The following is a 27531-nucleotide window of genomic DNA, read 5'->3' on the forward strand; positions in this document are numbered from 1 at the left end:
ACTCTGAGCCTCCCTGCCTTGGCCTCAGCTTGGAAGTGAGGTGGTCAAAAGCTGGCAGCCCCCCAGGTCTGTATGGGAGACCAATGAGGCCTTGCCAGGCTGCAGGAATGTGCCGGTGGAGACCCTGCGAGGAGCCCCCAGAGGTGGGGTGCCCAGGGCTGAGCGTTGCCCCAGCCCAGCCTTTCTATGGTTAGGGTGGCAGCTCCCGCCGGGCCTGGACCGGGCACACGTTGCGAGCCGAGGCCTCCCTTCACCAGCTTGCATACTCCCATTTCTCCCCCCAAGAAAAGAGACTCAGTGGAGCAGAGTGGCCGGGACCATGAGGCAGAGCAAGGGTGTGGCGTCCCAGCTGGGGCTGGGGCAGGGTGTCTGCAGGCCACCCCACCAGCCCGAGGTCAGCAGATTGGGTGGTGGCTGCCCAGCCAGGGCGTGACTCCCCGGGGCATTGGCCAGAGTGGGAGCTCTTGGAGCGAGTTCTAGGTTCACAGCAACGTGACCCAGACATCGCTGGTAGTGGGAGGGTCTTGGATGTGAGCCCAGGGGGTCACAGAAGGCAAATCCGCATCAGAGTGAGCCCCAGCAGGCACCCAGCACTGCCCTCCATGGTGGTGGGGCCAGTGGGAACCTGCCAGCCCCCAACACTGGTATTGATGGGAGGTAGAAGCCACCTTCTTGTGGCCATGGCACTGGCCAGTGAGGACAGAAAACATGAGCCTCTGATCTGGCCAGATGCTGGCATCTGCACACTGGGTGCCAGCGGTGGACCACAGTCTCGTAGTACACCCTTGAAGCCAATGTCCCCCCGTGGCTCCCTGCTCTCCCTCCAGCTCCTGCAATAATTTTGTCACCAGAATTCCCTGTGGAGAGCCTGTCTCTGCATTACATATCTATAAAGGCTTCTGTTTGCTAAGTCGTTCAGAGACAGATGCCTGGGTCTCATCTTCTTCTGTGGGCCGGGCTTCCTATTATACGCAGCCCAGCCAAATGGCAATTCAAACAGAATTCAAAAGCTGACTGGTACGAGAAATCAATTTATCAATCAATTTATCAATCAAATCTCCCCTGAGAAGTCAGCAGGGGAGTATATGCCTTAAAAAAAAGTCTCACCCGGGACGCCTGGGTGGCTCAGTTGGTTAAGCAGCTGCCTTTGGCTCAGGTCATGATCCCAGGATGCTGGGATCGAGTCCCACATCGGGCTCCTTGCTCAGCAGGGAGCCTGCTTCTCCCTCTGCCTCTGCCTGCCATTCTGTCTGCCTGTGCTCGCTCTCTCCCCCTCTCTCTCTCTGATAAATAAATAAAATCTTTAAAAAAAAAAAAGTCTCACCCTTAGATAACGACTAAAACATTCTGGACAAAACGTAAAAATAAACAAATCCCCGAAGGTTCAGGGAAATGAACAAAAGTCAGTAGATTTTGAAGGGGAATTGACGCCTGGAGGAGGAGATTTCCATGTGTGTAGCTTTACCCTGAAAACAGCCAGAGGCGAGGTGGCACTGGTCCCAGCTCTCAGGCTCCTGGAGAATCTCCCAACCCCCCATTTTTCCGGGCAAAGGAGGAAAGAACCCAGGATAAGCAGACACCAGAGAATGAGTGGAGAACTCTGGAAGGGAAAGTGCCAGAGAAGGGGACCCAGATTCTGTGATTGAACTCTACCAAAGACTCCTGCTGCCCCCTGAGTCATGCATATGCAGGGGATACTGAGATGGAACTCTAACCCCTCAGGGTGTGCAGACCTCATAGCGCAAGCCTAAGTATGTTCATTGCCGCAAAACAAAAGCATCCAGTGTCTTCACAGGAAGATAACAAAATGCAGTGTCTCCACAACCTGATGGTCACAGCGTTCATGATAAAATCCAACACTGTGTCCACTACACATCCCTTAAGAAAAAAATCCAAACTACTTAGCAGAGGAAGAGCCAGGAAACTGTGACTCATTCTCAGAGGGAAGGAAACCACTGAGGCCAATGCCACGATGAGTCAGTTACTAGAATTATCACACAAAGTTTTTTCTTAAGATTTTATTTTTTTAAAGTCCTGTCCACACCCAACATGGGGCTCGAACTCATGACCCCAAGATCAAGAGTCACATGGCCTGCCAGCAGTGACTGAGGCTTCCAGGCTTCCATCAGACAGACCGACACAAAGTGCATTAGAGACTTCCACACGGCAGAACATGTGGATAGGAGCTGACCCAGGAACAAGGCCCAGACCCAAACTGAAACGACGTGGCATTGGCGGGTAACCTTGGCTTCATCAGAATTCAGGATTCCCGTTCAACAGACACTTGGTGGCTGACAGGGAGATGTGAAACGCGACACATCACGGCGCCCCCGGCTCGGTGGGCACCCAGAACTCGCAGACATCAGGAGCCCGGCAGCCGCAGAAATCCCGGTGCAAACGGAGGGTTCACGAAATCAGAAGGGTGGGTGGTAGCGGGTGCTGATGACCCTCGGAGGGACAGAGCAGCAGCAGAGGTGTGGACACATGGAGCAGAGCCCTCGCCTGGCTCCCACGGGCCTCCCAGGCAACTTTGCAACATGGAGGCGCGTTCCCTCCCAGGGTCAGTCCTCAGCGCCGCCTTGGCTGTTACAGGTGGCACGCAGGTGCACACCAGCTTCTCCTTTCTGGTGCATGACCTCTGTTTGCCCTTGCTTGCCGTCAGGCCTGGGCTGGGAGTATCTGCCTCCAGGCTGTTGCTGGCCCTGTCACTCTCCGGGTGAACAAAACGAATTTGGGACTGTTTATTCTGCACAAGAAGAAAAAGCCTTTTTTCTTTCATGTTGACATGGCTAAACCTGTTCCTCGGCAGGGGAGGTGTCCAGTCACGCCTGGTTTGAGTGTTGGTGTGGACATAGTTCACTGTAATCTCATCATCCCGACTCCAGGGATGACCAGCCAGCAGACCCAGCAGGACCCAGGTTCTCGGGGGTGAGGGCTAGCGTCCATTGCCTGAATTCCATAGGCTGTCTCCTGCCTGATTTCCTAAAACATCTGTCCCCAAGTGGAAAAAAAGAGAAAAGGGGACCAGAGTCTGCTGGCCTGGGGCAGACCTGTCATGGGTCTTTGCACCCTTTGCCACCCATGGGTCTTTCCTCTTCCTGGAAGCCTTCCTTGGCTGGCCCGGCCTTCCTGACTCTGGGAGGTCAGCTCCTCTCCTGTGAGCCATGGTTTCCTCCATGATGCCAGACCAGAGCACGACATTCATTCTGCAAATGAAGAACCACTAGGGATGGCTTTTTATCCCCATTTTACAGAGAAGAAAAAGGAGGCCCAGAGAGATCCAGTGACTGACCAGAGCCCACCCAAGAATCTGGGCCCCTGGTTTTGGTGGAGGAGCATGGGGACAGCTCTGGTGTCAGGTGCCCCTGGGGCCATGTTCTTGCTCAGCTGCTGCCCTGTGAGCGGGTTCTAGAGCCTGGGTTTCCAGCTCTGTAAAATGGGCACCAGCGTGCAGGGTGGGGTGTCTGTTGTCAGTGGGCTTTGGATGCTGGACAGCTTCACTTCTTCAGAGCTTTGCCGACTTCAGCAAATGCCTGCGACCAAACCCCAGCTTCAAGGGTGTCAGACGGGCCCCCTCCTGGCCCCCAGAAGTGGCTAGGTGCAGTTGGTGGGCAGGTTGCTCTGTTCCCAGGCTGCGGGACTGCAGCCATCAGTGAAATAGGCTGGCCAGAGGCTGACCTGCGGGCAGAGCCCATCCGAGGGCTGGTGTGGCTGCAGCTAATCACCAGGTGCAGGACACATCCCATGCCCTGCTTAGCCTGACTTCTGCCCACAGTGACAGACATGCTGGCCTTCTTGGACATTCTGGGAATGTCTGCAGAGGCCATGGCTGAGGCTGCCAGCCCTGTGGGCTTCTTGTACGCCGTGGACCCCCAGGGCTGCAGGGGGGCTGGAGTGACCTCACCAGAGGGTCTGTCGCGGTTGGGCCCTGCCCAGCCTTTCTACCACCACCTCCCAGGGGTCTATGCCATCATCTTGGAGGCTACATTCCACTGGGGCCAGAGCTCTCACCATGGCCATCACTGACCTCAAGGGCTGCTTCTGAGGGCCACTGACTCTCCTCCTGGCCTCAGGGACTCCTGTCCTCGCTCACTCCCTGCACCCAGCTAGAGGCCTCTGTGCGTCCCCAACCCACACCCTCAATAGCGACAGGATGGTTTCTTCTGGGGTGAGGAACCCATGCCAGAGCCCAGCGGTGTGGGGGGTGTGGGCCAGGGCCCAGGGTTGGGGGGAGGAGTGTGGGCCAGGACCCAGAGTAGGAGGTGCATGTGGGCCAGGTTCTAGGGTTGGGTGGGGCTTGGGCCAGGATCAGGGTTGACCTGGGCGCCCTTCGGCCTGCTGCCGCTGCCTTTCAAGGCCTGGGCTATGTCTCGGAGCCTACGTGTGTCCCCCCTGGCCCCCTGGTGCTGGGCAGCCTGCTGGGTTCTCAGACCCTCCCCGTGGCCATCATTCCTCCCCCAGCATGACTATCCCAGATGCAGCCTTCACACCCTCTCCGAGCAGCAGAGCAGGCTCACACTCAGCTAGACGGGGGGGAGGGGGCAGCACACCCAGCTGTGCACAGTGATAGCGGGGAGAAGAGGCAATCCCGGAGCAGACCCCAGGTTTCTACTTGGGCCCTGCTGACCCTGCCGCAGCTGGCTGCACTGGCTGAGATGAGGGCGGGCCAGACCCGGTGCACCGGCTGTCCTGAGGGGACATGGAACGGCCCTTTGCCCAGCTGAACCTGCTCCTTGGGCCTGGTGGCATGAACCTGGCCATGGGGTTTTCAGTCTGCTGAGCGGCTCCTAGCCCTGTCTGCACCCAGGTAGCTGGCTCCCTCCTCCCAGTACCCCAGCGTAAGAGAGACCTCATCTACGGAGTGTGGGAAACCCCCCGGGCCTGCCTACTCCCAACGGCCACAGCCCAAGTAGGTGAGCTGGAGAGTGTCCTCCAAGGAGATGTTCAGGGCAGGAGGGAAGGGAGCCTGGGTGGGGGTCTTCTGAGGAGGACCCATGACCTCCTGAGCGGGGATCTTTCCAGGCTCAGCTCTGGGGCCCAGTGCATAGGGTGACCCTCCCCCCCGCAGGGAACAGGCCAGCCTTGACCTTCGCCAACCAATGAAAGCACCATGCAGAGAACCCCAAGTGGGCCCTGATGGCCGTCCAGTCACTGTGCCAGTCAGGCCCCCCGAGCTCTCCCGGGGGTGCTGACCCAGCCCCACCCGAGCTCCATGGAGCAGAGGCATGGGGGCTGGGGGTGAGGTGGCAGGTGGCAGGCAGGACCACATTGGAGGGGCTGCCCAGGGCCAGCAGGGGGTCCACAGAGGTGGGTAACCACAGGGATGGGGAGTCAGGAGGCGGCTCAGACATGGCAGCAGAGCAAGGGTAATGCCCATGTCCCCAAAAAGCAGGTGCTCCAGAGGCCCACCTGGTGCTGCTGGCTGCCAAGGGGCCAGACGTGAACGTGGACATGTGTGTGACCCTCCCTCAGCCCCACGGAGGTCTGCATGGGCGGCCCTTCCAGTCTCTGAGCCTGTCATCTGCCAGGGGAGCCGCACTGGGGCCCCCCCCATGCCCCCACCAGGGATTCCCAGCCCCAGCTGGCCCTGAACCCGGGGTGGGGGGCAAGGATGGTGGAGGGGGACTGTTCCTCCAGAAGCCAAGCCCCCGCCACGCTGGGTGAGCGCCCTGCACCAGTGCATGCAAACAGTAGGCGTCCAGCCTGGGATCTCCCAACAGGTCCCCGCCCCAGCCAGCAGCCCCAGGGTCCCACCACCCGCACTTGCCTTCCCAGATGCCCTAGAGGGTCCCCCTGAACGACCCGGGGGCTGAATCCAAAGTGTGGGCACCACGGGGCTGCCGGCCTAGCCTTGGCATGCCTCATGGCAGGGCCACGGGGCTCACGCAGGCCTAAAGAGCCCCCTGCCCTGTGCTGTGGAGTGGGGGGCTGACCAGCCTTGTGGGGCGCCCTTCATGTGAGCGCTCCGTGTGCTCCCGATGCTCCCCAGGCCACGGCCTGCAGACCCCATGACAGACCGGTGCTGCCAGGCACCCGGGCCCTCCCGGCTCTCTCCTTCAGCACTGAGTCAGGCAAACGAGTCGGGGGCTGCCTCCCTTCCTCCTGGCCTACCTGCTGGCGTGCCCCCGCAGACGCAGCCCCGGGCCCTGCTCGGCTTCCGTGCCTGTGAACGTGTGTGCAGCGCAGTGAGGGCCTCCTGGCCACCGGCTCCTTCTGCCGCTTCTTGCACTGCTGGGGGCGGAAGAAGCCCCCAGAAGCCCCCGTGCCCTGGCCCTGGCTCTGACCCCACCGACCTCCCTCAGTCGGGGCCCACGCTGCTCTCTCCCTGGGTGGGGCAGGTCACCGCAGGCCTCCTCATTAGCGGCTAATTGCTGCCTGCGCCAGGCCTCCCAGAGCTGTGGCCAGATTACACCTGTTGACAAGCTGTGGCGGCACCCCGCGGGAAGGCACCCCGTGCTGATTAGACTGCTAATGATGTGCTCACTGCCCGCAGTGACTTCCTGCAACTAATCAAACGCTGTGTCTGTTGAGCCCAGGGACGAGTCTGGCTTCACGAGGAGCCCAGGGTGCACCTGGGGTTTGGGAGGCCCAGGGGGCTCTGACGGGGACACCTCTGGCCACGACCAGCAGCCACCCGCGCCTGTGTGTCCTCCTAAGAGTGGCTGCTTTCTCTCTTGGCTCTGAGAATGGGCATGCCAGGAGCGCCCTGACATAGACCCACCCTGTGTGGGCCTCCCCTCACCCTCCACCCCCCACCCCCAGCCCACAGTCCCTGCAGGCCGTGGAAGAGTCTGCAGAGAGTGGCCTAGAAGGCTGTGGCCCCACACCCATGTAGAAAGGGAAGGACACCCAGCACCCACGGGGATCTGGGCTGATTGCCCCAGAAACCCCTGAGCCTGAAGACCCTCACATGGTGAGGAGACCCCTAACTGGTCACCCTCATGAACAGGACAGTCCCCGGTCTACAGAAAGCATGGGGACACATTCATACGGCCACAAGTCCTTGTTTGGGTGTGAGGCCAGCCTTGTTCTAAGTGACTGACCCGGACTGACCTACCAACAGGGGCTTGTGATGCAGCAGGAAGCCCCCACTTGTGGATCCTGGTTGTCCCCCCAACCCCGACCCCGTGTCCAACGTGGGGGCCAGGGCCTCCACACGGGCTCCAAGTGTCTGGGCAGGTCCACAGGGCAGATGGACACCACAAGCACATGGGCCACACCCGAGCACTTGTCCTTCCCCCTACACCAATGCGGAAGGGGGGGTGGGGAGCAAAGCCCATTTCTACTTTTCTAGCATCTCATGATACAGTAACATGGGAAAATGTAACAAATGTTTTGAAACCACACGTGTAAGAAAAACTTAAAAACATTTTTAAAGTGTTTTACTTAACAATTTCCATGCCCAGCATGGGACTAGAATTCACTGCCCCAAGATCAAGAGTTGCTGCACGCTCTTCCTTCTGACTAATCCAGGCAGGAGCCCCTAAACATTTCTTGGAAAAGACAAAACACCTTTTACTTTTCCTGACCCTGGACTGTAGTATTCCTACTGCACACGGGCTCTCTGCCCGCCCAGACACACCTGTGGCTCAAGCCTGGCTGTGGGGACAGCCAAGCACGGGTGGTCCGTCCCAGCCCACCCCTCAGGGCAGTCCGTTTGGGAGGGGGGCTCTGATCTGGGGAGACACATCCCATTATGCAATTGTCGTCTGACCCCTGAGAGTCCCACAAGAACTTCGACATGAGGGCTATGGTGGGTTGAACGGTGCCCCTCAAATAACATGTCCCCCAAACCTGTGAATGGGACCTCACTTGGAAATAGGGTCGTCGCAGATGTAAGTAAGTTGAGGGTTTTGAGAAGAGATCATGCTGGGTAGTGGGCTGGGCCCTGAGTCCAATGACGGGTGTCCTTAGAACAGCAGGGGAGGGCGCCTGGGTGGCTCAGTGGGTTAAGCCTCTGCCTTCGGCTCAGGTCATGATCTCAGGGTCCTGGGATCGAGGCCCGCATCGGGCTCTCTGCTCAGCAGGGAGCCTGCTTCCTCCTCTCTCCCTCTCTGCCTGCCTCTATGCCTACTTGTGATCTCTGTGTGTCAAATAAATAAATAAAATCTTTAAAAAAAAAAAAAAAAAAAAAGAACAGCAGGGGAGACACACAGGAGCTCTGCGATGGAGCCGTGGGGGCTGGAGGAACACAGCCATGTGCCCAGGGCTGCCCAGGCCCACCAGGAGCGGTGCCAGGCAGGAGGGAACCTTTTTAAGGTCCTGACAACACCTTGGCCTTAGACTTGTGGCCTCAAGAACCAAGAAAAAAACTTTTGTTATTATAAACCCCCCATCGTGTGACCCCTGTTGCAGGAGCACTGGACACTAACACAGGCCCAGTCCCTGCGACCAGTCCCCCAGACTGCAGGAGGGGTCGGCAGCTCCATGAATCTTGGTGAAAACCGTGCCTGTTCCCACCCAAAGATCTGCTGGCTGGCTTTGGGCAAAGGGGGTCCTGCAGGCACACCTGGAGCAGAAGCCAAGCTCTGCATCTGTCCCAGCTCAGGGAATGGGGTGCCCACACCCCGTGGCCCGGGCTGGCTGCAGGGCCCTCCGTTTCCCCCACGTGTGTAAACCCTGGCATTGCACATGGGTAGCGTACGGCCAGTACTCAGTAATGATGATGAAACAATCTGCAGGTGTGAGAGCAGGTGCACAGAGGAGGCAGGCATGGTGTTGGCTCAGGGGCCTCAGGGTCTCCAGGGGCCCTCATCACGTGTGCCTGCGTGTGCATGCGCATGTGGTATCAGAGACCCCCAGGTGGAGTTTCCGAGCCAGAAGCTGTTTTGGCCAGCTTCTGGTTCGGGGCTGGGGGCTGGAAGCCAGGAGGACTCAGGTTCACTCACGGTCCCGCTCTTGGAGGCACCTTGATGCCCTGCTTTCAACGAGATACAGACTCACATATCATACAACCCGCCCACTTAAACTGTGCAATTCAACGGGGTTTTTGATACGTGACATTATTTTTAAGTTGTAGCAACAGGTACGCGACAGAATTTGCCCCAGGGACCCCGTGCACGTGCCGCAGTCCAGGCCTCAGCTGCGTTCACAGGGAGGTGTAACCACACCTCCTCCTCCAACGCTTCTCATCACCACACTGGAAACCTCCTTCCCAGGCCCCAGGGCCCCAGGCCCATGAATCTTGGTGATTCCACTTGGTGCCTCCACTTGCTGTCTCCATGGCGTGTCCTGGAAATGGAGTCCAGCGATGCGGGGCGTTCTGTGGGGCTCCTCTCCCCGAGCCTCGTGTCCTCAGGGGGTCAATCACACAGCAGTGGGCGTCCCTGGCTTGCCCTGCCTTACAGCTGAGTACTCCTCCGCGGCAGAGAGGGACCACAGTTCCTTTCACCACTCTTCTGCTGAAGGGCAGTTGGGCTGTTCCCGCCTTTTATCCCCCCACCCTTTGCTCCACTTGGTTTGAGACTGCAGACCTGGGTTCCAGGGGGGCAGGGAGGTGGAGGCCGGCCCTGCACCCACGTGGGTTCTGGCATCCCCGTGGTGCGCTCCCCACTCCTGCGCTGGGAAAACCCTCCCTGCACCCCAGCCTGAGTCGGAGCCCCTCCCATGGAAGCCCTCTCCTTCTGACTGATCCCAATCCTGCCCCAGCCCACCGCCGCCTGTTACGCTTCCGTATTTTCTGTGAACCTCCTCTGGGGGATTTCAGGGAAGCCAAGGTTGTTTGGGGCTCCCTACTCCTAAGAACCACTTGGGACTGTGGAGTTTCAGGCATCCTATCGCAGACCTGGTCAGGTGTTGTCTGGACAGGGATGGGTGGGGCCTGGAAGTCCACCTGGGTTAGCTGCTGGGGAACATCTCCCCATCTCCCCCCAGCCCCAGGCCCAGCCGCTGGATCGGAAATTCCTGTCCTCGCAGCCAAGAGGAGCCGCTACACCCCCGCCCCCACGGGAAGGCTGCCCCGGGGGGGGGGGGGGGGGGGGGGGCTCTGCACCTCCAAGAAACTCCACAGGCAGGTGTGGGAATCTCCAGGACAAGCCCACACTGGGGCAGGAACTCCCAAGAGCGGGAGCCCAGGCGAGGCTGGGCCCTGAAGCCTGAGGTTCCCCCGGACATCCTGGGCTGAGCCCAGCCCTGCTCGCGCCGCAGCCAGACCCAGCTCCGGGAGTCCTCCGGAGAGCTCTAATAAAAGGGGGTCACTGACGTGGAGCTGGACTCGACGCGATTCACGGCGGCTGGAGATCGGCGTCTGGCCGGCAGCAGCCCTGCTACACGCTGCGAAATCTCATGGGGGAGCGGAGTCTTCTCCATGGGGTCCCCCAAGTAACAGAGGGCGGCGTCGGAGGCCGGGCCAGCAGCGCGCGAGCGCCCTCCAGAGCCCCGCGGCTCCGCGCCCCGTCGCGGCCTGGTCAGCAGCCGCCCATGTCCCTGTCACCCGCATGTTCCTCACCCCGCAGCCCAGACTGGGGGCCCACGAGGGCCGGGCGCCCTCTGGGGTCTCGAGCGTCTGTGGGACCCAGTACAGCGAAGCCGCTGCCGCTGCAAATTCCCAGGTCAAGGACTGTGGGGCCGCACACTGGCCGGCAGGGGAGCCCTGGGGGAGGGAGACGTCATTCTGGTGCTCTCGGCTCCCTCCGTTGCGGCCCAAGAGGCAGGGAAGGCGACAGGTTCCTCGGCGGAATTGGGCCAGCCAGCAGGGGGCGTGCGCCTTCCAGGCGCCGGGGGGGACAGATGCGCATGCGCCGCGCGGGGCGCTTTCCGGCAGCGTGGCGGAAAGCGCTTGCCGTTTCGCGCCTTTTGGCGACTTCTGCGCCGGGAGCCCCGCGACAGTACGGCAGCCATGGCGTCGCCCTTCAGCGGGGCGCTGCAGCTGACGGACCTGGATGACTTCATTGGGCCCTCTCAGGTGGGCCGGCCCGCGGGGGCGGCGGCCGTGTGTGGGGTGGGGCCCCGCTACTTGCTCAGTTTCTTCCCCTGAGAAACGGGATCCGCCCGCGCCCGCCGGGCCTCCGGCGCCCTGGCCAGCTTCCTCCCGATGGGAAGCCGCGGCCGGGGATGCCAGTGGCCTGAGCAGGGCTACGGCACCGCGAGGCTTCGAGGAGCGCAGCTTGGCCAAGGCCGCGGGTGGGGGGCGTGCCGAGTGGCCCGTCACCGTGCGCACCCGGAAGCCGGGGGGGAAGCCGGGCAGGGCCGCCGGCGTCACCCCCCGGGCAATGTTGGGCTTGGGGCCGGGGCGACCCTATCCACTCCCTCTGGTAGAGGCGGGACTGTCCGGTCCGAGGAGCTGGTCCCATGGCGTCACCTGCTGTGACTACCCGGTGTCCGTCGGGGTGTGTGGTCGTCGCTGGCGGAGCTTGCCCCTAAGGGAGGCAGGACAGCTACGCTGGCAAGGGAGTGTCGTCCTCATCAGGTGTCCCTCCCTATCAAGCGCACCGGCTGTGCGGGACAGGCCCCGGGGGGGGGGGGGGTTGGGCGCGGGGCTGGCCACAGCACCTTGGGCAGGGCTTTCTGGGGCACACCATCCCTGGGAAAGCAACCGCCAGAGAGGTTCTTTTGACAGGGAAACTCCCAGGAACTTGGGGAGTTGGGGAGAAGAAGAAACTCCTTTCATTGGGGCCTGGGCAGGGCGGTGACCTCCGAGCAAAGCATTCCTGCCGAGGTGCAGAAATGGTGGCTCCTGGGTGTCGTCTCATTGGCCAGTTCGCGTACTGAGAACAAGAGTCAAGTTCAGAGCGGGCAGGCTTGCAGGGAGTGAGCGTGCGGCTGGCAGCGCGGGCCTTCATCTGGCTGTGAGCCGCAGGGTGACCGCTGGTGCTGGCTGGCTGTTCGAACATGTACCCCGTGTGCAAGCCGCCTTTCTGTTAAGACTGCTTCCGTGGCTGGACGAAAGTCAGGTGTGATGGCGTGACCACCAGGTCGCTCCTCTTCTTGGGGAACCTGCGTGCACTCAGGCCCCCATTTGGGGTCTCTTCCTTGTATAGGACTGCGTCAAGCCCATGAAAGTGGATAAGAGTACAGGAAGTGGCATGGCCAAGATCCACATTGAAGAAGATGGGAGTTACTTCCAGGTCAGGCAGGTGAGTTCCAGCCCAGATGACCAGAAGCATGTGCATGCCGCTCTTCCCAGTCACAAATACGGTGACCAGGAGACCTCTCACTGTGGTCAGATTCACTGTCAAGGCCACGAGAGCGGGGATAGGGCGGGGGCTGGGGTGGAGGGGCACAGAGGCTGAGCCTGGAGCTTCACTTGGTCTGCAGAGGGGCTCCTCTTGCGGAGCTGGTGGTCTCTGTCTTCCCTTTCCCTCTCTCCGTGGGTTCTCACTGTGTGGGATTTTCCAGTTCAGACAGCTTGTTGTCAGCGAACCCCTGCTTCCTGTATAATCGCGCAATAACGAGATGGTGGTTTAAGGACCATCTACCGTTTGGACCCTCAAGAGTGTCTTTGCCGTCCCGTGGGCCACAGGCATGGGCGTACCTGGCCCAGGAACTTCTCCCGGGCAGGGGAGGAGCCTCAGAGGGCACAGGGCAGGGCTGAACCGCGGATCAAGCGCTCACAGGGAGAGAACTGGACGTTTGCTCAGGCCAGGAGTGTGACCCGGCAGCATACCACAGCTCCTGCCCAAACCTAGCCAAGCACAAGGAAACACCACCTCAGGGTTGGGGGCGGGGGTGATCCCACAAGTGAAGAGATCCAGGAGAGGTGGGGGCATCAGTGGGCCCTGCCTTACCAAGCAACAGTGACTGATGTGGAGGGAGGTTGGGAATAGGTCTCTTGGCACAAAATCAAAGCCTGGGCCTTTAGGCCCATCCAACTCTAAAAATACACACTAAGCTCAAATCGCAGCTTCGCTGTGAAGCGCCGTCCTGATGAGCTGGGCTGGAAGGGGGTCCCCATCTCCTCAACCCGCTGGTCACAGGCCCCGACCCTTCCTTAGTTTACAGAGGGAGTAAAGGTGCTCAGCTGGAGTCTCTTCCATTTCGGGAAAGTTGCAGAACATCAGCCTGGAGGCCCACGTCCCACACCAAGCTCTGCACCCATTTGGCGGTCCAGCTGTTGCTGCCCATGTGTTGAGCTCGCTCAGCAGACCACCGCCTCACTCTGCCCTCTCCCTCTTTGTCTCAGCCTTGCCTTTCTCATCCTCCCATTGGAGCCTGGCCATTGACATTTTCCCCTCTGCACAGCCCCACGAGTGTAGACTAGGAGCCTCTGACAAGTCACCTGCGGCTCTGCAGACCGCACATCCACGCTCCACCCATGATAGGCTGCAGGCCTCGTTAATGCGCCTGTGATGCGCCAGCTGAGCTGGTGCCCAGATTAGAATTCCGTGAAGCTAGACTATATATAGGATGTATGTACTTCTCCAGCAAATATTTAATTTTTAGACGTTTAGTGGCATTCAAAGCCAGCCAGCTACCATGCTGGTAGTCAGTGTCGCCAGAGAATCAAGGTTTCATGGGTCCCGTTATCCCAAGGGCTCCTGTCCTTGTGCAGGGGGCCCTGTTGAACACCGTGTGCTGTGCTTCCAGGACGGAGGGACTCAGAAGCTAGAGAAGGCCAAGATCTCGCTAGGTGACTGCCTGGCGTGCAGTGGCTGTGTCACCTCCGCGGAGACCGTCCTCATCACGCAGCAAAGCCATGAGGAACTGCGGAAAATTCTAGATGCCAATAAGGTAAGTGGTGGGCGGTCTTGGAGATTTTTTTAGCCTGACATCGACTGCAGCATCCTTTGCTCTTGCTGTCAAGGGCCGATCTCCAGGTGACTCCCTCATTTTCAAAGTGGTGTCAGTGGGATGTCAGTGACCTGTCCTACTCCAACACTGAAGTGTTGGGCCCCACCTACACATAGAAATGACATGCCCCGGAGACAGGGCGTGCTCTCACCAGCACCGGACCCCTGGGGATGAGTATGGAAACATGCCGAGTGAGCACGTGTCCCTTGCTTTGCAGACGGCGGCCCCCAGTCAGCAGAGGCTGGTTGTGGTTTCTGTGTCGCCCCAATCCAGAGCGTCACTGGCCGCAAGATTTCAGCTGACTCCTACAGACACTGCCAAGAAGCTGACTGCATTCTTCAAGAAAATCGGTAGGTACCAAACATCGTGCGAGCGCTCCAGCTCTGCATGGGGGAGGTCCCATGACAGGGCGCCTCGGGCTTCTGAGTCACTGAACTCAAAACACACCAGAACCTTCCAAGTTGACTTCAGGCCAGAGTTTTGGTTTGACACACAAGAGCTGTGCCTTTTAAGAGAGACCTTCTGAATCGTCTCCGTGCTCTCCCGGCCTGGAGCTTACCTGCTTCTCGTGTTGTGTTTAAGTGAGCGTCATCAAGGCCCATTTCCCAGGTTCTGGCTCAGATCAACTTTGGTCAGCCTCTGTGAGCCAGGAGCTGGGCTGGGTGCCACCAGGACGTGGCCGATCCCGGAAAAGCCAGGTGGCAACAGCTTCCTGGGGCGTGGCCAGCAGTGCCTCGTGATTCAGCCGCCCTTTGTGGCAGTGAGATGGGTGCTTGCTTTTCAGGGGTGCACTACGTGTTTGACACCGCCTTCTCGAGGAACTTCAGTCTCCTCGAGAGCCAGCGAGAATTTGTGCAGCGGTTCCGAGGACAGGCCAGCTCCACACAGACCTTGCCTGTGCTCACGTCCGCCTGTCCAGGTGTGTCCACACTGCTCGACACGGGGAACAGGAACGCTGGGGTGGGGGGAGCAACGCAGGTTTCTGGCAGGATGGCCTCCTTGGTGGAAGAAGGCGCCCTGAGAGTCACTCAGTTCCCCGAGACCGTGACCGTGACCTCACTGATGCTAGCAGCACTCGACAGTGACAGCAGAGCGAGGGATGTTCCATAATGGGACTGTAACTCCTTGCACGAGTCGGTCCCCTGCAGAATGTCCTGTCACTTGCTGCCCAGCTGGTGAGATGCTCCTTTTCTTCCTGGTGTTGGCCTCAGGCTGGATCTGCTATGCGGAGAAGACGCACGGGAGCTTCCTTGTCCCTCACCTTAGCACAGCGCGGTCCCCGCAGCAGGTCATGGGCTCCCTGGTCAAGGACTTCTTTGCCCAGCAGCAGGTAACAGGAACGTTCCAGCTATGAACCAGTCACTGCCATCATCCTGAAAGATAAGCCAAGACCCACACAAAGAACCACGGTCACATCCTGGCTGCTGGCTGGTGTCACCCCCACCTTACCTGATGGGCCCCTTTCCTGTTGGGTCAGGCCACGACTCCACATTTCCACATTTCTCGGCAGCATTTGACCCCTGACAGGATCTACCATGTGACGGTGATGCCTTGCTATGACAAAAAGTTGGAAGCTTCCAGACCAGACTTCTTCAGCCAGGAGCACCAGACTCGTGATGTGGATTGCGTGGTCACCACAGGTCGGTTCCCGCTGCCCTGACCGCAGGGCATGGATGGCATTGCCTGAGTCCTGCCCGTCGGCTATGGCTGGAGCCGCCGTCCCCTGTGGACGAGGCAGCCCCAGTCCTCCCCGGGAGCCAGGCCATACTTCACCCTTTTCCGCTGTCCTGGAGAACTGTGGCCAACGGGCCACCCTGTCCTACTGGGCTGTCTGTGTGGGGAGGTGGGCGGAGATTCCCGTCAGCTGCTCTGACTCTTCGTGGCTCACCCCATTTCTGAGTTGAACAGCCTCTCAGAGTCTCCCGAGGGCTTCAAATACAGAAGGGTGAACGCTTGGGAGCCCAGCCAGTGCGGGGAAGGTCCCCCTGCACGAACACACGCCTTGGTCCACCTGGTGGGGAGCTGGGAGCACACCGCGGCAGGCGTGCCCCAGGAATGGGTGTGCCCCCCCCAGCTCTGTCGGCGCAAGGGCGGGCTGCAGGTCTGGGGCGCGGGCTGGCTCTTCTGAAGGGCTTCAGAAGTGGGTCCTCCTTCTGCCCTGTGGCTGGGTTCTCATCCACCCACAAGCCGGGAGGTGGGTGTTGGGGTGTCCATTCGCCAGGGGCACGGGTGCCATGGGCTTCCTCACCGTTTTTACTGCGATCTCAGCTGAAGAGCATCTGTGCTGGTGTCTTCTTGTAGGAGAAGTCTTCAAGTTGCTAGAGGAAGAAGGGGTCTCCCTCTCGGAGCTGGAGCCAGCCCCCTTGGACAGTCTGTAAGTTGCCTCCTAGTGTGGAGAGGGGTCACGGTGCCATGCTGTGGGTCTGGGGGCTGCCGATGTCTTGACAAGCAGGAGTGAGCGCATGGAGGTGGTCTGCGTCCCCTCCCTTGCTCCTCCCCACGCGGCTTCCTTCTGGTCGGCCCCATGTCTGCCCTGTGGTCTGTCTTGGGGTGCACAGAGGTGGTCAGGTTCACGAGACAGCCAATGGACAGCCGACCCCAACCCAACCCAGGCCTGAGCTCCCGAAACAGGTTACTCACAGACAGATAATCTTTCTCCCACCTGAGCTACCACCTGACACACAGAGCCCCCAGGTTTCAGACTCCTTTCCCGTTTAGAGAACAACTCCTCCAAACTCAAGAGACAGAAGCTATCAAAAGCCCTGTGGGCAACAGCTGCTGCTGCCCCCTGAGGCCATGCTCTGCTCCCTAGGTGCAACGGTGCATCTGCCCAAGAGCCCACCAGCCATCGAGGCGGGGGCTCCGGCGGCTACCTGGAGCATGTGTTCCGGCATGCAGCCCGGGAGCTCTTTGGGATCCATGTGGATGAGGTCACCTACAGACCCCTGAGGTCAGTGAGGAGAGCTGGAGCTTGGGAACGGGTTAGCCCAGTTGGGGCATCGGCATGGGTCTCCTGGCTGAGGTGGGCTTGGAGGACAGCAGGGTGGGTTTGGCAAAGACCCAGGGCACCAGGCAGGAGGCGAGACCTCCTCTCCAGCCAGTGCTCTCCAGGGCTCTGCCTCCCTGTCGCAGCGGTTGAGAACCCCCAGAGACCATGGTTGGCAGGGTCTGTCCCAACATAATGCCCTCTTTCATAGCCGGGGGCTCGGGGCTGTCTGACCTCGCCAGGTTGGTGGCCTTCATCAGGAGGGAGGGGGTTCCCATCCTGAGATTTGGGACTCCAAGCGAAGTGAGCTTCCCACCCTTTCCTTCCGTCACCGTCCTTCACGGAGGAGCCGTTCGGGGTGGCCCATGTGCCTGCAGGGGTGGGAGGCAGGAGGGAGCCCAGCCTGTGCTCCCCTCAGGAACAAGGACTTCCAGGAGGTGACCCTGGAGAAAGAGGGCCGCATCCTGCTGCACTTTGCTGCCGCCTACGGCTTCCGCAACATCCAGAACCTGGTGCAGAAGCTGAAGCGAGGGCGCTGCCCGTACCATTACGTGGAGGTCATGGCCTGCCCCGCAGGTAGCTGGAGGGGTGGCAGGGGAGCTCTGTCTCTTCCCCGGCCTGGGCGGCCCGGAGGCTCAGGAGAGCCAGTGTGGGAAGGGGCTAGGCTGTACACCCTGTGTGCAGGCATCCTCCCGTGACCGTGTTCTCGCCTGCCTGGCTCTGCAACAGGCTGCTTGAACGGCGGAGGCCAGCTCAAGGGTCCCAGCACAACTAGCAAGGAGCTGCTCCAGCACGTGCAGATGCTGTACGACACGGTGACGGTGCAGGTGCCAGAGGATGCGCCTGGTGTCCAGGAACTGTACGAGCACTGGCTGCAGGGCGAGGGCTCAGAGCGGGCTGGCCGCCTGCTGCACACCAGCTACCGTGCGGTGGAGATGGCCAGCTCTGGCCTCAGCATCAGATGGTAGGCTGCCTCGTCACGGGGTTGCCGGTCCCGCCCAGCCGGTACTGGGACTCCCACGAAGCTCGTGTCCTGACACCCCAGCCCAAAACCCTGTCTGAGCTGCAGGGATGGGCTGGAACCCACACAAAAATGGGACTCTGGACCCAGAGCCAGTCAAGGGGACCTCCAGCCCGCCCTCACCCACACTCCCCATCGTAGGAGGCCAGAGGTTCCACGAGGTCCCAGAACCTCCCCATGGGCCCAGGTCTGCGATCAGTGTTCTCTCTACTGCCTGGAGACCCAGGTAAGGCCCAGGCCTGTGGGCAGCTTAAGGCAAAGCGAAAGTGGGATTCCTCCTCCCCATTCCTGGAGTCATCCATGCCAGACTGGCGGAGAGCCCTCTGGCCCTGGACGGCAGGGAACGCTGGCCAGAGAGGAGTGTGCAGCCCACAGCACCCCACGCTGGGGGTGGCGTACCTGCCCCACCTGGAACTGGGCGCTGAAGACGCCGTGGTCTCTGGGACCTGACAGCTTGCATTTCTGCGCAGTTCCGGGCAGGAAGCAGGCTCTGTTAGAGAGACCCCGTGAGATCAGGCGCTGAGTCCCATCTGCACAGCTGGGTCTCCACTTACAGGGGTGGGGGAGAAGGTAGAGTGGGGTGAGACCGCCCAGCGTGTTGTCACAGAGCTCCCCATCTAATAAAGGGATCTCTGAAAACACTTCCAAGTCCAAGAGCATCCACCAGCGTCAAAAATGAACCCTTCCACAGCTTTATTCAAAGTTCAGAAGCCCTGTGCACCCCAGCACGCATCCCAAACACCCAGGCCTCAGGGTTCACATGCACCCCAGAGAGGAGCCTCACATGTCCAGTGCCAGGGTGCCCACTCTCCCAAGTCTGGACAGCCAGCTGGGCAGGGCCATGGAAGGTGCCAGAGGCAATCCTCCCGTGGGCTCAGTTGGCCAAGGGGTGAAGGAAGAGAGATGTGCTGCCTGGCGCCACAGCCGGTCCTCCTGGGGCTCACTTCTGTCGAGGTGTGCCCAAGAGCCCCCACTGCAGGGCCAGGAGAGCCCGGGCCTGTGGCTGCAGTGGCTCAGCCGCCCGCTGGAAGCTTGCCCGCTCCTTGCAGAGTGCCTCCAGGACCTCGGCTGGGGCCGCCTTCCCCGTGAACTTGCGCACAGGCTCCTCTCTGTAGGGAGAGGGGACGCCATGGAGAGACTATTGGGTAACTGCCAGGGGGTGTTGGCAGGAAACACTTAAAGAACAGCTGCTCCCTGGTGCCAGTCAGTCCAATAACCATTCCCCTGGCACCTCCTAGAGTACCCAGATGAAGCTAAGGGGGACCAGAGGACAGCAGGCCAGCCATGGGATACCCTGCTCTGGGGTACAGCCCCTGGGGTGGGCACAGGGCCCCACAAGAAGGCTGGGGACGCCAACCAGTACTCACGCCACTCTTAGGAAGGGGTTGTAGAGGAGCTCCTCACTCAGGGTGGATGGCACTGTGGGAAGGTCGTCCTCGTCCCTCTTCTGGAATGACCATGGGCCCCTGTCACAGCTCTATCTTGAGAGCCCCAAACAACTTGGCTTCACTCAGCCCTGCCCCTCTCTGGGAGCGGGAGCAGAAGAAGGGCTTCCTCGCCTCATCTGGTCCTCGAGGACGGCCACCCCACAACCTGCACAGGTCCCCTTCCAAAGCCATCCACTCCCCCCCTACCCAGTAGGAGCCTCAGTCAATGGTGGATCCCGGGCTAAGCCAGGTCTGGTCATGTCTGACTCTTCTGTAGACCCCCTCTGCCCCAACCTCCATCCACCCTCCAAACCTCTAGGAGGAGAGAGGCTGGGGTGGCCGCACCTTGGCCCATGACAGCTTTGCTCTCACGTGGTCATTGCCAGGCTCCACTTTCTGTGCAAACTCAAGGTTGCCAAGTGTGTGTTCATGGCCACAGAACACCTTCTGAAGAAAGGAGGCACTCAGGGGGTGCACAGAGCTGCCACAGGCAGAGATGGGGGGAGGCGCTCACCTGGGCTTGCCTGGCCCCTCCCCACACTCTTTCACCCCACGCCTGGTCTGCCCAGGCGTGGTCTCTCCTTGGCTGGAGTGCTCCTTCTGCACCCCCGCGGCAGGGTCAGAGTGTGCAGGTTGTGCATGCAGGATGGCAGGACCCTGCAGGAGGGGAAGGGATGGCCACTCACCGTCTCGGGGGGCAGGTTGCCCAAGGTCACAGTCAGGCTCTCATACATCTGCTGAGCTGTGCTCTCCAGGCGCAAGCCGCAACCCGCCACCGACAGGGCATCCCCTGGGGAGGACAGCAGGTCAGAGAAGGTGGAGGAGGGTCACGGGCAGGCGGGGGTGGTGGGGCGGGGCAGCCAGTACCCGAGAACACCGCGGGTGGGTCCGGACACTCTTCTTCCCACAGAAAGTAGCTCATGTGGCCGGAGGTGTGGCCTGGCGTCAGGAGACAGCGCACGTGGATGGCCCCAAACTGCAGCAGAGGGGCGGGCTGCTGGTGAGGCGGGAGGGCCCAAGGCGATTACCCGCCCTCCCGGGCGCGCGCTCACCCGCAGCTCCTCGCCGTGCACCAGCTTGCGGGTCAGCGCGCAAATGCGCTCATCCGCACCCAGCACGGCCAGTCCCGGCCGCAGCCGCGCCAGCTCCGCGTTGCCCCGCGCGTGGTCCCTGCGGACGGGTGAGAGCAGGATCACGCCTGGGTCGGGGTGGGGCAGGGGCGACGCCCTCGCGCCTCGGCCCGCCCCGACCGCGCTCACCAGTGGTAGTGGGTGGTCAGCACGGTGGTCAGTGATACCCCCTCCCGGCCCACGATCTCCAGCAGCTGAAAGGGACGGGAGTTAGGGAGGCTTGGAAGAGCCCGGTGGCCGCCCCACCCCTCTGCCCCCCAATTAGGGCGCCAAGTGTGATGTACACAAGAGCCCCGGGGGACCCGGGGGCGTGGAGGTACAGGAGACCCAGCAGACAATGAATGACTGAACGTCCAGGGTTTAGGACTACGGTGAGGCACCAGGGAGGGGAAAAACGGGGGTCGGAGACGGTCCTAACTTCAGGGCAGCCCCGAGATAATCCGGGAACCGTAATCGCCCTGTGCCCAGAGATCAGAGAGCAGGGGAAGGGCCTGTTCCAGCCACGGTGGTCGGGGGACCCCAGCGGCGCTCCCCGCCGCCCACAGGCTGCCCTCACCCTCTTGGGCACGGCCACGTCCACGGCCACAGCCTCCCGCGTGTGCTCCTCGATGACCAGGTACATGTAGTTATCCTCGAGCACCGGGATGACTTTGACCTTCATGGTCGCAGAGCTCTGGCACCCCGCGTCTTCTCGTCGAGGGGCCCCCAGGCTTCCGAACCCCTTCCTCAGGGCGGGGGTTCCCCTCTCCAGACCAAGGCAGGGCTGCGCGAGGGAGGGGTCAGCTCCTCACACACATCGGCGGCCGGAGAGGGAGCCCACTCGCTGCTCCGGGGACTTCCCGGAACTCCGGTGCGGAAGCCCACGCCCCAGGCTCAGGCCGGGCCGGCCAGTACGCACGCCAGCCCGCCAGCGGCAGCGACCACAACGACAGCGCCGCCACCACAGCCACCACTGCCGCCACTGCCGCCCGCAGCCGCGAAGGCCCCGCCCCTCGCGACGGCGCAACCGCCCGGCGCGCCCCCTCCAACCACGCCCCCTTCGCCGCGCCGCGCGTAGCGCCTAAGCCCCGCCCCCGGGCCCGCCCCGCCCCCCTCCCGCAGCGGCGCTGCACCGGCTGACTGCGCGGACCGCCTCAAAGACTTCTGGTCAGAGACGGGCCTCGGGCTTTGACCGCGGCGCCTTAACGAAGCGCGGCGCTCGGCCCGGTCACCGCCATGGCCCGTGCCCCGGCGTAGGGAGAGCGCGTGCGCGCGCGTGCCCGATGGGGGCCGGACGCACGTCAGAGGCCGCAGCGCCCGGCGCTCGGGCGCCGCCTCCAGGGAGCCCTCCGGGCGCCGGGGCTGACCCCGTCCTGCTGAGTCCCCCAGTCCCTCGACTGAAACGTCCGCGGCCCCTTCCCTCAGGCTGGGGGCCGGGGAATCTGTCGTTTGTTCACCTGCCCATCCCAGCGCCCAGCCAGCAGCAGTGGGCACACAGAAGGCGCCTACTGTGCGAACGCCCACCGCAAGGCAGGGCACCTTGCGCGAGGACAGCAGTGACGGCGGTGGTCGTTCCATTCTGTGCTGGGCCTTCTCATGAACTCCTGCTTCCGTCAGGACCCAGGGTCAACGCTGCGGCGCAGGTCTGCCTTTCCCAGGTGAAGGATGGGTAGCCATATACGGAAGGAGCCGAGAGTGCCCCTCCCTGGCTCCCCTGGTGGGTGGGGCCCCAGACACCCCCGGGACCAGCAGGGGGCCAGCAGTGGCCTTGGCAACACAAGCCACTGTGTTGCTGCAACAGGCGGGTTGGCAAGGCGGCACCGCCCTTGGGGAGGCCAGAGTCCTTTCTGCCTATGGAGCACACAGCAGCCACAGCCCCCAGGCCGAGACCCCCACCTGGGACCACTGAGAATGTGAGTCTCTCCAGGACACTTCTGTTTCTGCCATGCGCCGGGGTTCCTCCCTAACCCCTCAGAGGCCAGGAGAAACTGCCCTCAGTCTGCGTGTGGAGCAGCTACTGGGGAGAGGGCAATGCATGGCTGGAGCTCTCCTTGGGAGTGGAGGCCACTGCTCAAGCTTAAGACACAAGTGGACGATGGGGGGGTGATGCCTCCCCAGGTTCTGCCCCAAGCAGAGGACTGGGCAGCCTGCCTCAAGACAGAGCTTCCCTCGGATCCGGAGCTGAGCGAGCAGCGGCGCCTGCAGGTGCGCGTGAGGCCCCAGGGGGCCAGCTAGCAGGAGGGAGGTCCCCCGGGCACCGCCTCTTACCCTGACCACCCACAGATCTCCAAGGAGTTGGTCGACCTGCAGATCTCAGCTCACCACGTGCAGGAGCAGCATGAGGCTGAACTCTTTGAGCTGAAGAGTGAGGTGGGTGCCGGCAGGGGCCGGCCCGGGGAACACGGTGGGAGGGTGCATACCTGGGACCCGTGCTGTGAGGGGTCCAGGTATGCTCATGGGATCGTACACGCTCATGCAGTGTCTGAGATATTCACATCTCCCGTGTGTGCTGTGTGTGCCTGTATGTTCCCTGGTGATGTTGACTTACCCTGGGTGGCCTGACAGGAAAGTGCACCTGCTCACCCCGGTCACCCTACAGGTCCTACGGCTGGAGAGCCGGGTGCTGGAGCTGGAGCTGCATGGAGATCGCATAGCCCCCCAAGAGGCTGCCTTGGGGCACCGCCACGAGCTGGCACGGGGGCTCCAACACAAGGCCTGGGAGCAGGGACACTCCATCCACCACAGACCCCAGGTCGCCGTGAGTGCCTGGCTGGGTGGGAGCCAAGCAGAGGTGCAGCAGAGAGAGTGAGGTTGGGACCAGCTCTCTCCTACAGGCACAGCCTGAGGACTTCCTGAGCCCTAAGGATGAAGAGCAGAAGCTGGGAAACAGCGTGAGTACGCAGCCCCCTAGCCTGGGGACCTGTCCGGATCTGTCCTAGCCCAGGGTGGTGTTGGGCCTTGCCAGGAACCCAGAGCCCGTGCACCTGCAGGGAGAATGGACGCGCACGCTAGAGGAGCAGAAGGCCCAGAGGCAGGCACTGGAGACCCGTGTGTGAGTGGCTGCCTCACGAGAGACAGGGAGGACGCAGTACCGCACCAGGCTCCTGCACCTGGGTCCCGCTAAGCTTCACACACATGTCCGCAGGGCAGACCTGGGCCGGCGGCTGCAGGAAGCCCGAGATGAGGCCCGGACGGCGGGGCAGCAACTAGCGATACAAGCCATGGTGAGGCCCGGCCCTCCGCACGTTGATGTCTAGCAGATGGCGTCCTACAGTCAGCAAAGGCCTACCTCGTGCAGTGTGGGTTCAAGGCCGCCTCCACCCCCAGGTGTTGTCTGCCTGCCAAGGCCAGCTGCGCCAGGCGGAGGCAGAGAACGCCCAGCTGCAGCTGCAGCTCAAGAAGCTGAACGAAGAGTATGCCCTCCACTTGCAGCGATGTGCCAGGGCCGTGGCTGTGAGCACCGGGTGGGGTGGCCCTGTGGTGAGGGAGGCCTCGCGTCCTGGGGAGACCAAGCCTAGCCTGGGCGTGCCAGACTGCTTCCGGGAGACCTCGGGGTCCCTGCCTGCTGCACTGCCTCGGCAGCTCCCGAGAGGGGGCTATGGGAAGCGGGGTGTGCCCAGCAAGCCCCGCCCTCCCCAGGCCTGGCCCCACCCCCGCGCCACCGCCTCCCCTCCAGGAGTACGCGAACCGCACCAGCCAAGAGCCGGCAGCCGCAGCCCTCCGCACGTTCCTGGAGACCACGCTGGAGCATATCCGGGCAGCTCACCGCAGCCGTGAGCAGCAGCTGGCCCGGGCTGCTCGTGCCTACCGCAAGCGCCTGTCAGATCTGAGCCGCAGACACGAGGAGCTGCTGGCGACCCGCAGGTGGGCCTCTCCCTGAGCCGGGCACCGGGGTGGGGTGGCCCTATGTGACTTGGCATGTGGCTTAGTGTGCAGCAGGTGCTGGCAGACTCCAGTGAGGCATCTGGGACCCCCAAAGCTACTTTTGATGCAGCCACCTTACACCTGGAGCCCCAGTCTCTGCACCTGGTCACTAAACTCAGCCACCCAGAAGACCAGGCCAGGCAGGAGACAAAGCTCTGGAAGCTCGAGGCCCAGGTGAGTGTTCCCTGCTGCCCTATACTGCCCTTGGAGCAAGCACCCCAGAGCACACCCCAGGCCCATCACAGGCTCAGCAAAGACCCCAATTCCTGAGGAGCCTGCCTCGTTCAGCCGACTGGGAGTACCTAGCACAGCTCACCAGGCTCATGCTGCCACCCTTGTTCCTACAGAAGGGGCCCAGTGAAGCCTCCCTGGGGGTCAGAGACCCGCAGTGAGTACCCTGGGGTGGGTAGTGGGGGGACCTTCAGGGGTTCATTCATTTATTCCCCAACTCTAAGCCCTGGGTGGGGTTTTGGTGGCAGTGGTGAACAGGTGGCCCACCTGTGCCCTTGGGTTTTGGTCTGTATGGGAGACAGCCAAATAACTGGGTGAAGGGGGGCCCCAACAGGAAAAGGGCTAACCTTGAACAGAGGGCCAGGGAGCTCCCCGGAGAAAGGGACCTTTCAGTGAGACCCAGGTGACCTAAGGATGAAGAGGTGTGGGGGGTGGCCAGTAGAGGCTCTGGCCCGGGATGGGGGGGACAGGACAGAAGCAGGTTGCCTGATGACTTTCACAGCCCTTGCCTCTGGGCCTCCATGTTCCTGTGCAATGCGCAAGCACTTGTATCAGCCTATCTCCCAGAATTTTGAGAAATAAACCCCTAGAATGTGGCTTAGCCCTCTGTGAGCAGCCGGTGGGCCCTCTGGGCCCGGGTTGCCCTGCCCCCATGTACCGATGGATGGCTCAAAGGCCCAGGGCTGAGTGGACAGGCGGGCGCATGCTATCCTGACCTTGCTCCCAGCAGGCAAGTCAGGGATCTAAGTGTCCCAACTTGAGCAAGGTCATCGGTCAACACCTGAGAGGACACTGGCCCTCCTGCCTGTGCCTCTCTCTCCTCACAGGGGCCAGGAAGCTGCCTCCTGGGCCCAGGTCCACCAGAAGCTCCAGGACTTCTCCTGTGGTACCCAGGTAAGAGGCAAGGCTGGCTGGGGCCCTTCTCACACTGTGTCTGGCCCTGTGGCTTATGCCCTCCCCATGCCAGGTGGAGCTGGAGCGTGAGCGGGCACAGTTGCTAGTCCGGGCCACAATGGCTGAGGAGCAACTTTCTGAGCTACAGGAGTACGTGGACCAGCACCTCGGCAGGTGGGCTGGGTGTGACCTGCAGGCCTCAGTCCCAGGTAACAGCACCACCAGGCCGGTGCCTGACCCAGACTCCTCCTAGCAGGTACAAACAGGAGATCCTGAGGCTGAGGAAGCTCATGGGTACACAGGACGCTGGGGGAGTGGGGACCACACCGCCTATCAAGCAGCGGCACCCAAGGACCCGAAGCCGCTAGCCAGCTGTCAAATTCAGGGCAGAACTCTTTTTCACAGCCAGCATGGAGCCCTCCTCACAGCACCCCCTCGGGTGGGAGCGGGGTTGGGGAGTGTCACTCCACCCAGCCTCCACCCAACAAGAGTCCGAATGAGTCCACGAGTCTTTATTGTGTGCAAATGGTCAGCCAGCCTGAGAACTGGAGGGCCCAGGGGCTGAGGCACAACTGGGTCCTGGGGACGCCTGACCAGCCAACCCGCCCCTCGGGAAATCATACGCCCAGACACGGTCCACACCCTCACCCATCACAGCCACAGGCTGCCATGTGGGGAGGGGGAAGCGCCCCGACACCACTCGGGCCCCTTCAGGCAGCTCTGCCTGCAGCTTGTCTTCCAGCTGTGCGAGCTGTGGGAGAGAGCAGGAGGGTTGGGGTGCAGGAATACGGCCGCCCTGCCCAGCTCCTCCAGGCCTGACATGTTCCAGGAGGACGTCCTGTGCCTCCCCTGCCACTGGCAGCCCCAGACCTACCACACTAGGCGCCAGGAACACGGACACATTGCGGCAGTCCCTCAGGTCCACCTGCAAGAAGAAGTCACCCCAGCAGGGAGTAGGGCCCCAGCCAGGAGGAGGTCTGGTGGGCGTGGGGCCACTGCGGCTTCCAAGTCCTGGCCCCAGCCCACGCAGGTGGCCAGAGAACCTGCGGTTGGGTTGCCAGATCCCCAGCCAACCCAGCACCGGAGTGTGGAGTCCGGGTGTGGGGTCTTGGGCTCCGGACTCCCTGCATTACCTTCCAGAGGTCCTCACGGCGGTAGCAGACGCTACCGGCACAGCCCGCTCTCCACGCGTGCAGCCGGGCCAGCCCCACCAGCCAGGGGTTCAGCTCGTAGCCCACGGCCGGGCGGAGGCCGCACCTGTGGGCGGCCAGCACCTGTGGGCACAGGAGGCTGTGGGGACGCGAAGGCAGGCCAGGCGCCGGCGAGGGGCCCCCCACCCCGCACGCAGTGCTTACAATCCTGCCGTCCCCGGAGCCCAAGTCGACCGTCTTCCCGGGGCGGCCTCGCAGCAGTGACAGCACGTGCTCCATCTGCCGCGCGCTCGCGCCCACGTATGGCACCTGCGCAGGTAGGCAGGAGCTGGTCCCCTAGCGCGAAACCCGCCCCCCGCGCCGCCGGCCCCGCCCCCGCCCGCGCCGCACCTGCAGCCGCAGCGGCACGCGCCGGAAGCCGGGCTGTAGCAGCAGCGCCCACACGGCGTAGGCGGCCAGGCCCGAGCCCGCCGCCGCCTGCAGCAGCTCCCGCGCTCCCAGCCGCCGCCTGCGCAGCTCCGCCAGCGCCTCGCCCGGGTCATCCTGCTCCATGGCCGCTGGCGCGCGGCTCCAGGGCGTCCCACCGCGCCGGCCCGGAGCTCACAGCACGCCCCGCCGCGCCCACTCGGCCCCAGGAGGCCACGCCGGAAGTGGCCGGGCGGAGGCTTCGGCGGGAGCCGGAAGCGGCCGTGCACGGGCGCTCCGGCCGGGGCCCGGGGCCATTCCCGCGCGTTCCGGGCCGCGGACCCTGCTACCCCCACCCTTTCCCAGCCCTGGTCCCGCTCGAAGCCTGCGGCCGCCAGCCCACCGACGCCCGGGGCGACCCCGTGGACCACGCGTCCCCGCGCAGGGAGACGCGACACGGCCGCCGAACTCAGAGCTACACGCGCCAGGGAAACGGGACGGCTGCAGCTGAAGGGTTCCCGCGGGCCCCGCGCCGGCGGCCGTGGAGCTCGGGGCGGCGCGTGTCTGCCCACTGGGACAGCCCAAAGGCCAGTCCCCCGGCTCCCCCTCCCCGCAGCCGAAGACTGGGTCCGCGCGTGGGGCGTGGAGGGGGCGC

At 62.4% G+C, this 27531-nt stretch overlaps 4 protein-coding genes across 19 annotated transcripts; 2 read left to right on the top strand and 2 right to left on the bottom strand.

Annotated features, from left to right (window-relative positions):
• The first annotated feature begins 10792 nt into the window (after positions 1-10792).
• Positions 10793-18376, top strand: CIAO3 (cytosolic iron-sulfur assembly component 3). The gene is made up of 11 exons (XM_059415774.1): positions 10793-10903; positions 11979-12074; positions 13525-13668; positions 13946-14078; positions 14513-14647; positions 14940-15058; positions 15239-15368; positions 16030-16102; positions 16541-16678; positions 17133-17290; positions 17444-18376. Exons 1-11 carry the CDS (start codon positions 10838-10840, stop codon positions 17680-17682), a joined length of 1431 nt encoding a protein of 476 aa, XP_059271757.1. The 5' UTR covers positions 10793-10837; the 3' UTR covers positions 17683-18376.
• Positions 18377-18399: 23 nt separating this feature from the next.
• HAGHL (hydroxyacylglutathione hydrolase like) lies at positions 18400-21292 on the bottom strand. Of its 3 annotated transcripts, none has more exons than XM_059415776.1 (8): positions 20849-21292; positions 20422-20486; positions 20215-20332; positions 20030-20138; positions 19849-19952; positions 19508-19606; positions 19103-19182; positions 18400-18844 (listed from the first exon to the last, which is right to left on the bottom strand). In XM_059415776.1, exons 1-8 carry the CDS (start codon positions 20951-20953, stop codon positions 18676-18678), a joined length of 849 nt encoding a protein of 282 aa, XP_059271759.1. In that variant the 5' UTR covers positions 20954-21292; the 3' UTR covers positions 18400-18675. The 3 variants fall into 3 exon arrangements, with proteins under 3 accessions (XP_059271759.1, XP_059271758.1, XP_059271760.1); XM_059415775.1 differs by having other exon boundaries at positions 19508-19609; positions 20849-21291; XM_059415777.1 differs by lacking the exon at positions 19508-19606 and having other exon boundaries at positions 20849-21291.
• A 74-nt stretch (positions 21293-21366) lies between these two features.
• Positions 21367-25714, top strand: CCDC78 (coiled-coil domain containing 78). Of its 13 annotated transcripts, none has more exons than XM_059415783.1 (15): positions 21784-21929; positions 22073-22184; positions 22390-22476; positions 22555-22641; positions 22871-23029; positions 23106-23162; positions 23262-23323; positions 23417-23495; positions 23599-23724; positions 23948-24135; positions 24201-24369; positions 24543-24583; positions 25254-25320; positions 25394-25494; positions 25577-25714. In XM_059415783.1, the coding sequence occupies exons 1-15, from the start codon at positions 21868-21870 to the stop codon at positions 25686-25688; spliced, it is 1509 nt and encodes a 502-aa protein (XP_059271766.1). In that variant the 5' UTR covers positions 21784-21867; the 3' UTR covers positions 25689-25714. The 13 variants fall into 13 exon arrangements, 12 of the variants coding, with proteins under 12 accessions (XP_059271761.1, XP_059271762.1, XP_059271763.1 ...); XM_059415784.1 differs by having other exon boundaries at positions 21784-21914; XR_009407053.1 differs by lacking the exon at positions 22073-22184 and having other exon boundaries at positions 21367-21929; positions 24211-24369; positions 25577-25665.
• A 103-nt stretch (positions 25715-25817) lies between these two features.
• ANTKMT (adenine nucleotide translocase lysine methyltransferase) lies at positions 25818-27036 on the bottom strand. Of its 2 annotated transcripts, XM_059415792.1 has the most exons (5): positions 26862-27036; positions 26676-26780; positions 26454-26594; positions 26195-26245; positions 25818-26071 (listed from the first exon to the last, which is right to left on the bottom strand). In XM_059415792.1, exons 1-5 carry the CDS (start codon positions 27021-27023, stop codon positions 25850-25852), a joined length of 681 nt encoding a protein of 226 aa, XP_059271775.1. In that variant the 5' UTR covers positions 27024-27036; the 3' UTR covers positions 25818-25849. The 2 variants fall into 2 exon arrangements, with proteins under 2 accessions (XP_059271775.1, XP_059271776.1); XM_059415793.1 differs by lacking the exon at positions 26676-26780.
• Between the last annotated feature and the right edge of the window lie 495 nt (positions 27037-27531).

This window comes from Mustela nigripes, chromosome 11 (assembly GCF_022355385.1).
Source record: "Mustela nigripes isolate SB6536 chromosome 11, MUSNIG.SB6536, whole genome shotgun sequence".
NCBI classification, from domain to species: domain Eukaryota; kingdom Metazoa; phylum Chordata; class Mammalia; order Carnivora; family Mustelidae; genus Mustela; species Mustela nigripes.

What these genes read in the sequence shown, in the direction of transcription:
- CIAO3 (XM_059415774.1), top strand. Translation starts at nt 10,838, where the DNA reads ATGGCGTCGCCCTTCAGCGGGGCGCTGCAGCTGACGGACCTGGATGAC. An exon ending in GTTACTTCCAGGTCAGGCAG is followed by an intron (nt 12,075 to 13,524) that starts GTGAGTTCCAGC and finishes CTGTGCTTCCAG; the next exon opens with GACGGAGGGACTCAGAAGCT. An exon ending in GCTCACGTCCGCCTGTCCAG is followed by an intron (nt 14,648 to 14,939) that starts GTGTGTCCACAC and finishes TGTTGGCCTCAG; the next exon opens with GCTGGATCTGCTATGCGGAG.
- HAGHL (XM_059415775.1), bottom strand. Translation starts at nt 20,953, where the DNA reads ATGAAGGTCAAAGTCATCCCGGTGCTCGAGGATAACTACATGTACCTG. An exon ending in CTGACCACCCACTACCACTG is followed by an intron (nt 20,333 to 20,421) that starts GTGAGCGCGGTC and finishes ACCCGTCCGCAG; the next exon opens with GGACCACGCGCGGGGCAACG. An exon ending in CCCACCCGCGGTGTTCTCGG is followed by an intron (nt 19,953 to 20,029) that starts GTACTGGCTGCC and finishes TGTCCTCCCCAG; the next exon opens with GGGATGCCCTGTCGGTGGCG.
- ANTKMT (XM_059415792.1), bottom strand. Translation starts at nt 27,023, where the DNA reads ATGGAGCAGGATGACCCGGGCGAGGCGCTGGCGGAGCTGCGCAGGCGG. An exon ending in GCTCCGGGGACGGCAGGATT is followed by an intron (nt 26,595 to 26,675) that starts GTAAGCACTGCG and finishes CTGTGCCCACAG; the next exon opens with GTGCTGGCCGCCCACAGGTG. An exon ending in TGTTCCTGGCGCCTAGTGTG is followed by an intron (nt 26,072 to 26,194) that starts GTAGGTCTGGGG and finishes TCTCTCCCACAG; the next exon opens with CTCGCACAGCTGGAAGACAA.
- CCDC78 (XM_059415778.1), top strand. Translation starts at nt 21,555, where the DNA reads ATGGGGGCCGGACGCACGTCAGAGGCCGCAGCGCCCGGCGCTCGGGCG. An exon ending in ACCACAGACCCCAGGTCGCC is followed by an intron (nt 23,030 to 23,105) that starts GTGAGTGCCTGG and finishes TCTCTCCTACAG; the next exon opens with GCACAGCCTGAGGACTTCCT. An exon ending in CTGGGGGTCAGAGACCCGCA is followed by an intron (nt 24,584 to 25,253) that starts GTGAGTACCCTG and finishes CTCTCCTCACAG; the next exon opens with GGGCCAGGAAGCTGCCTCCT.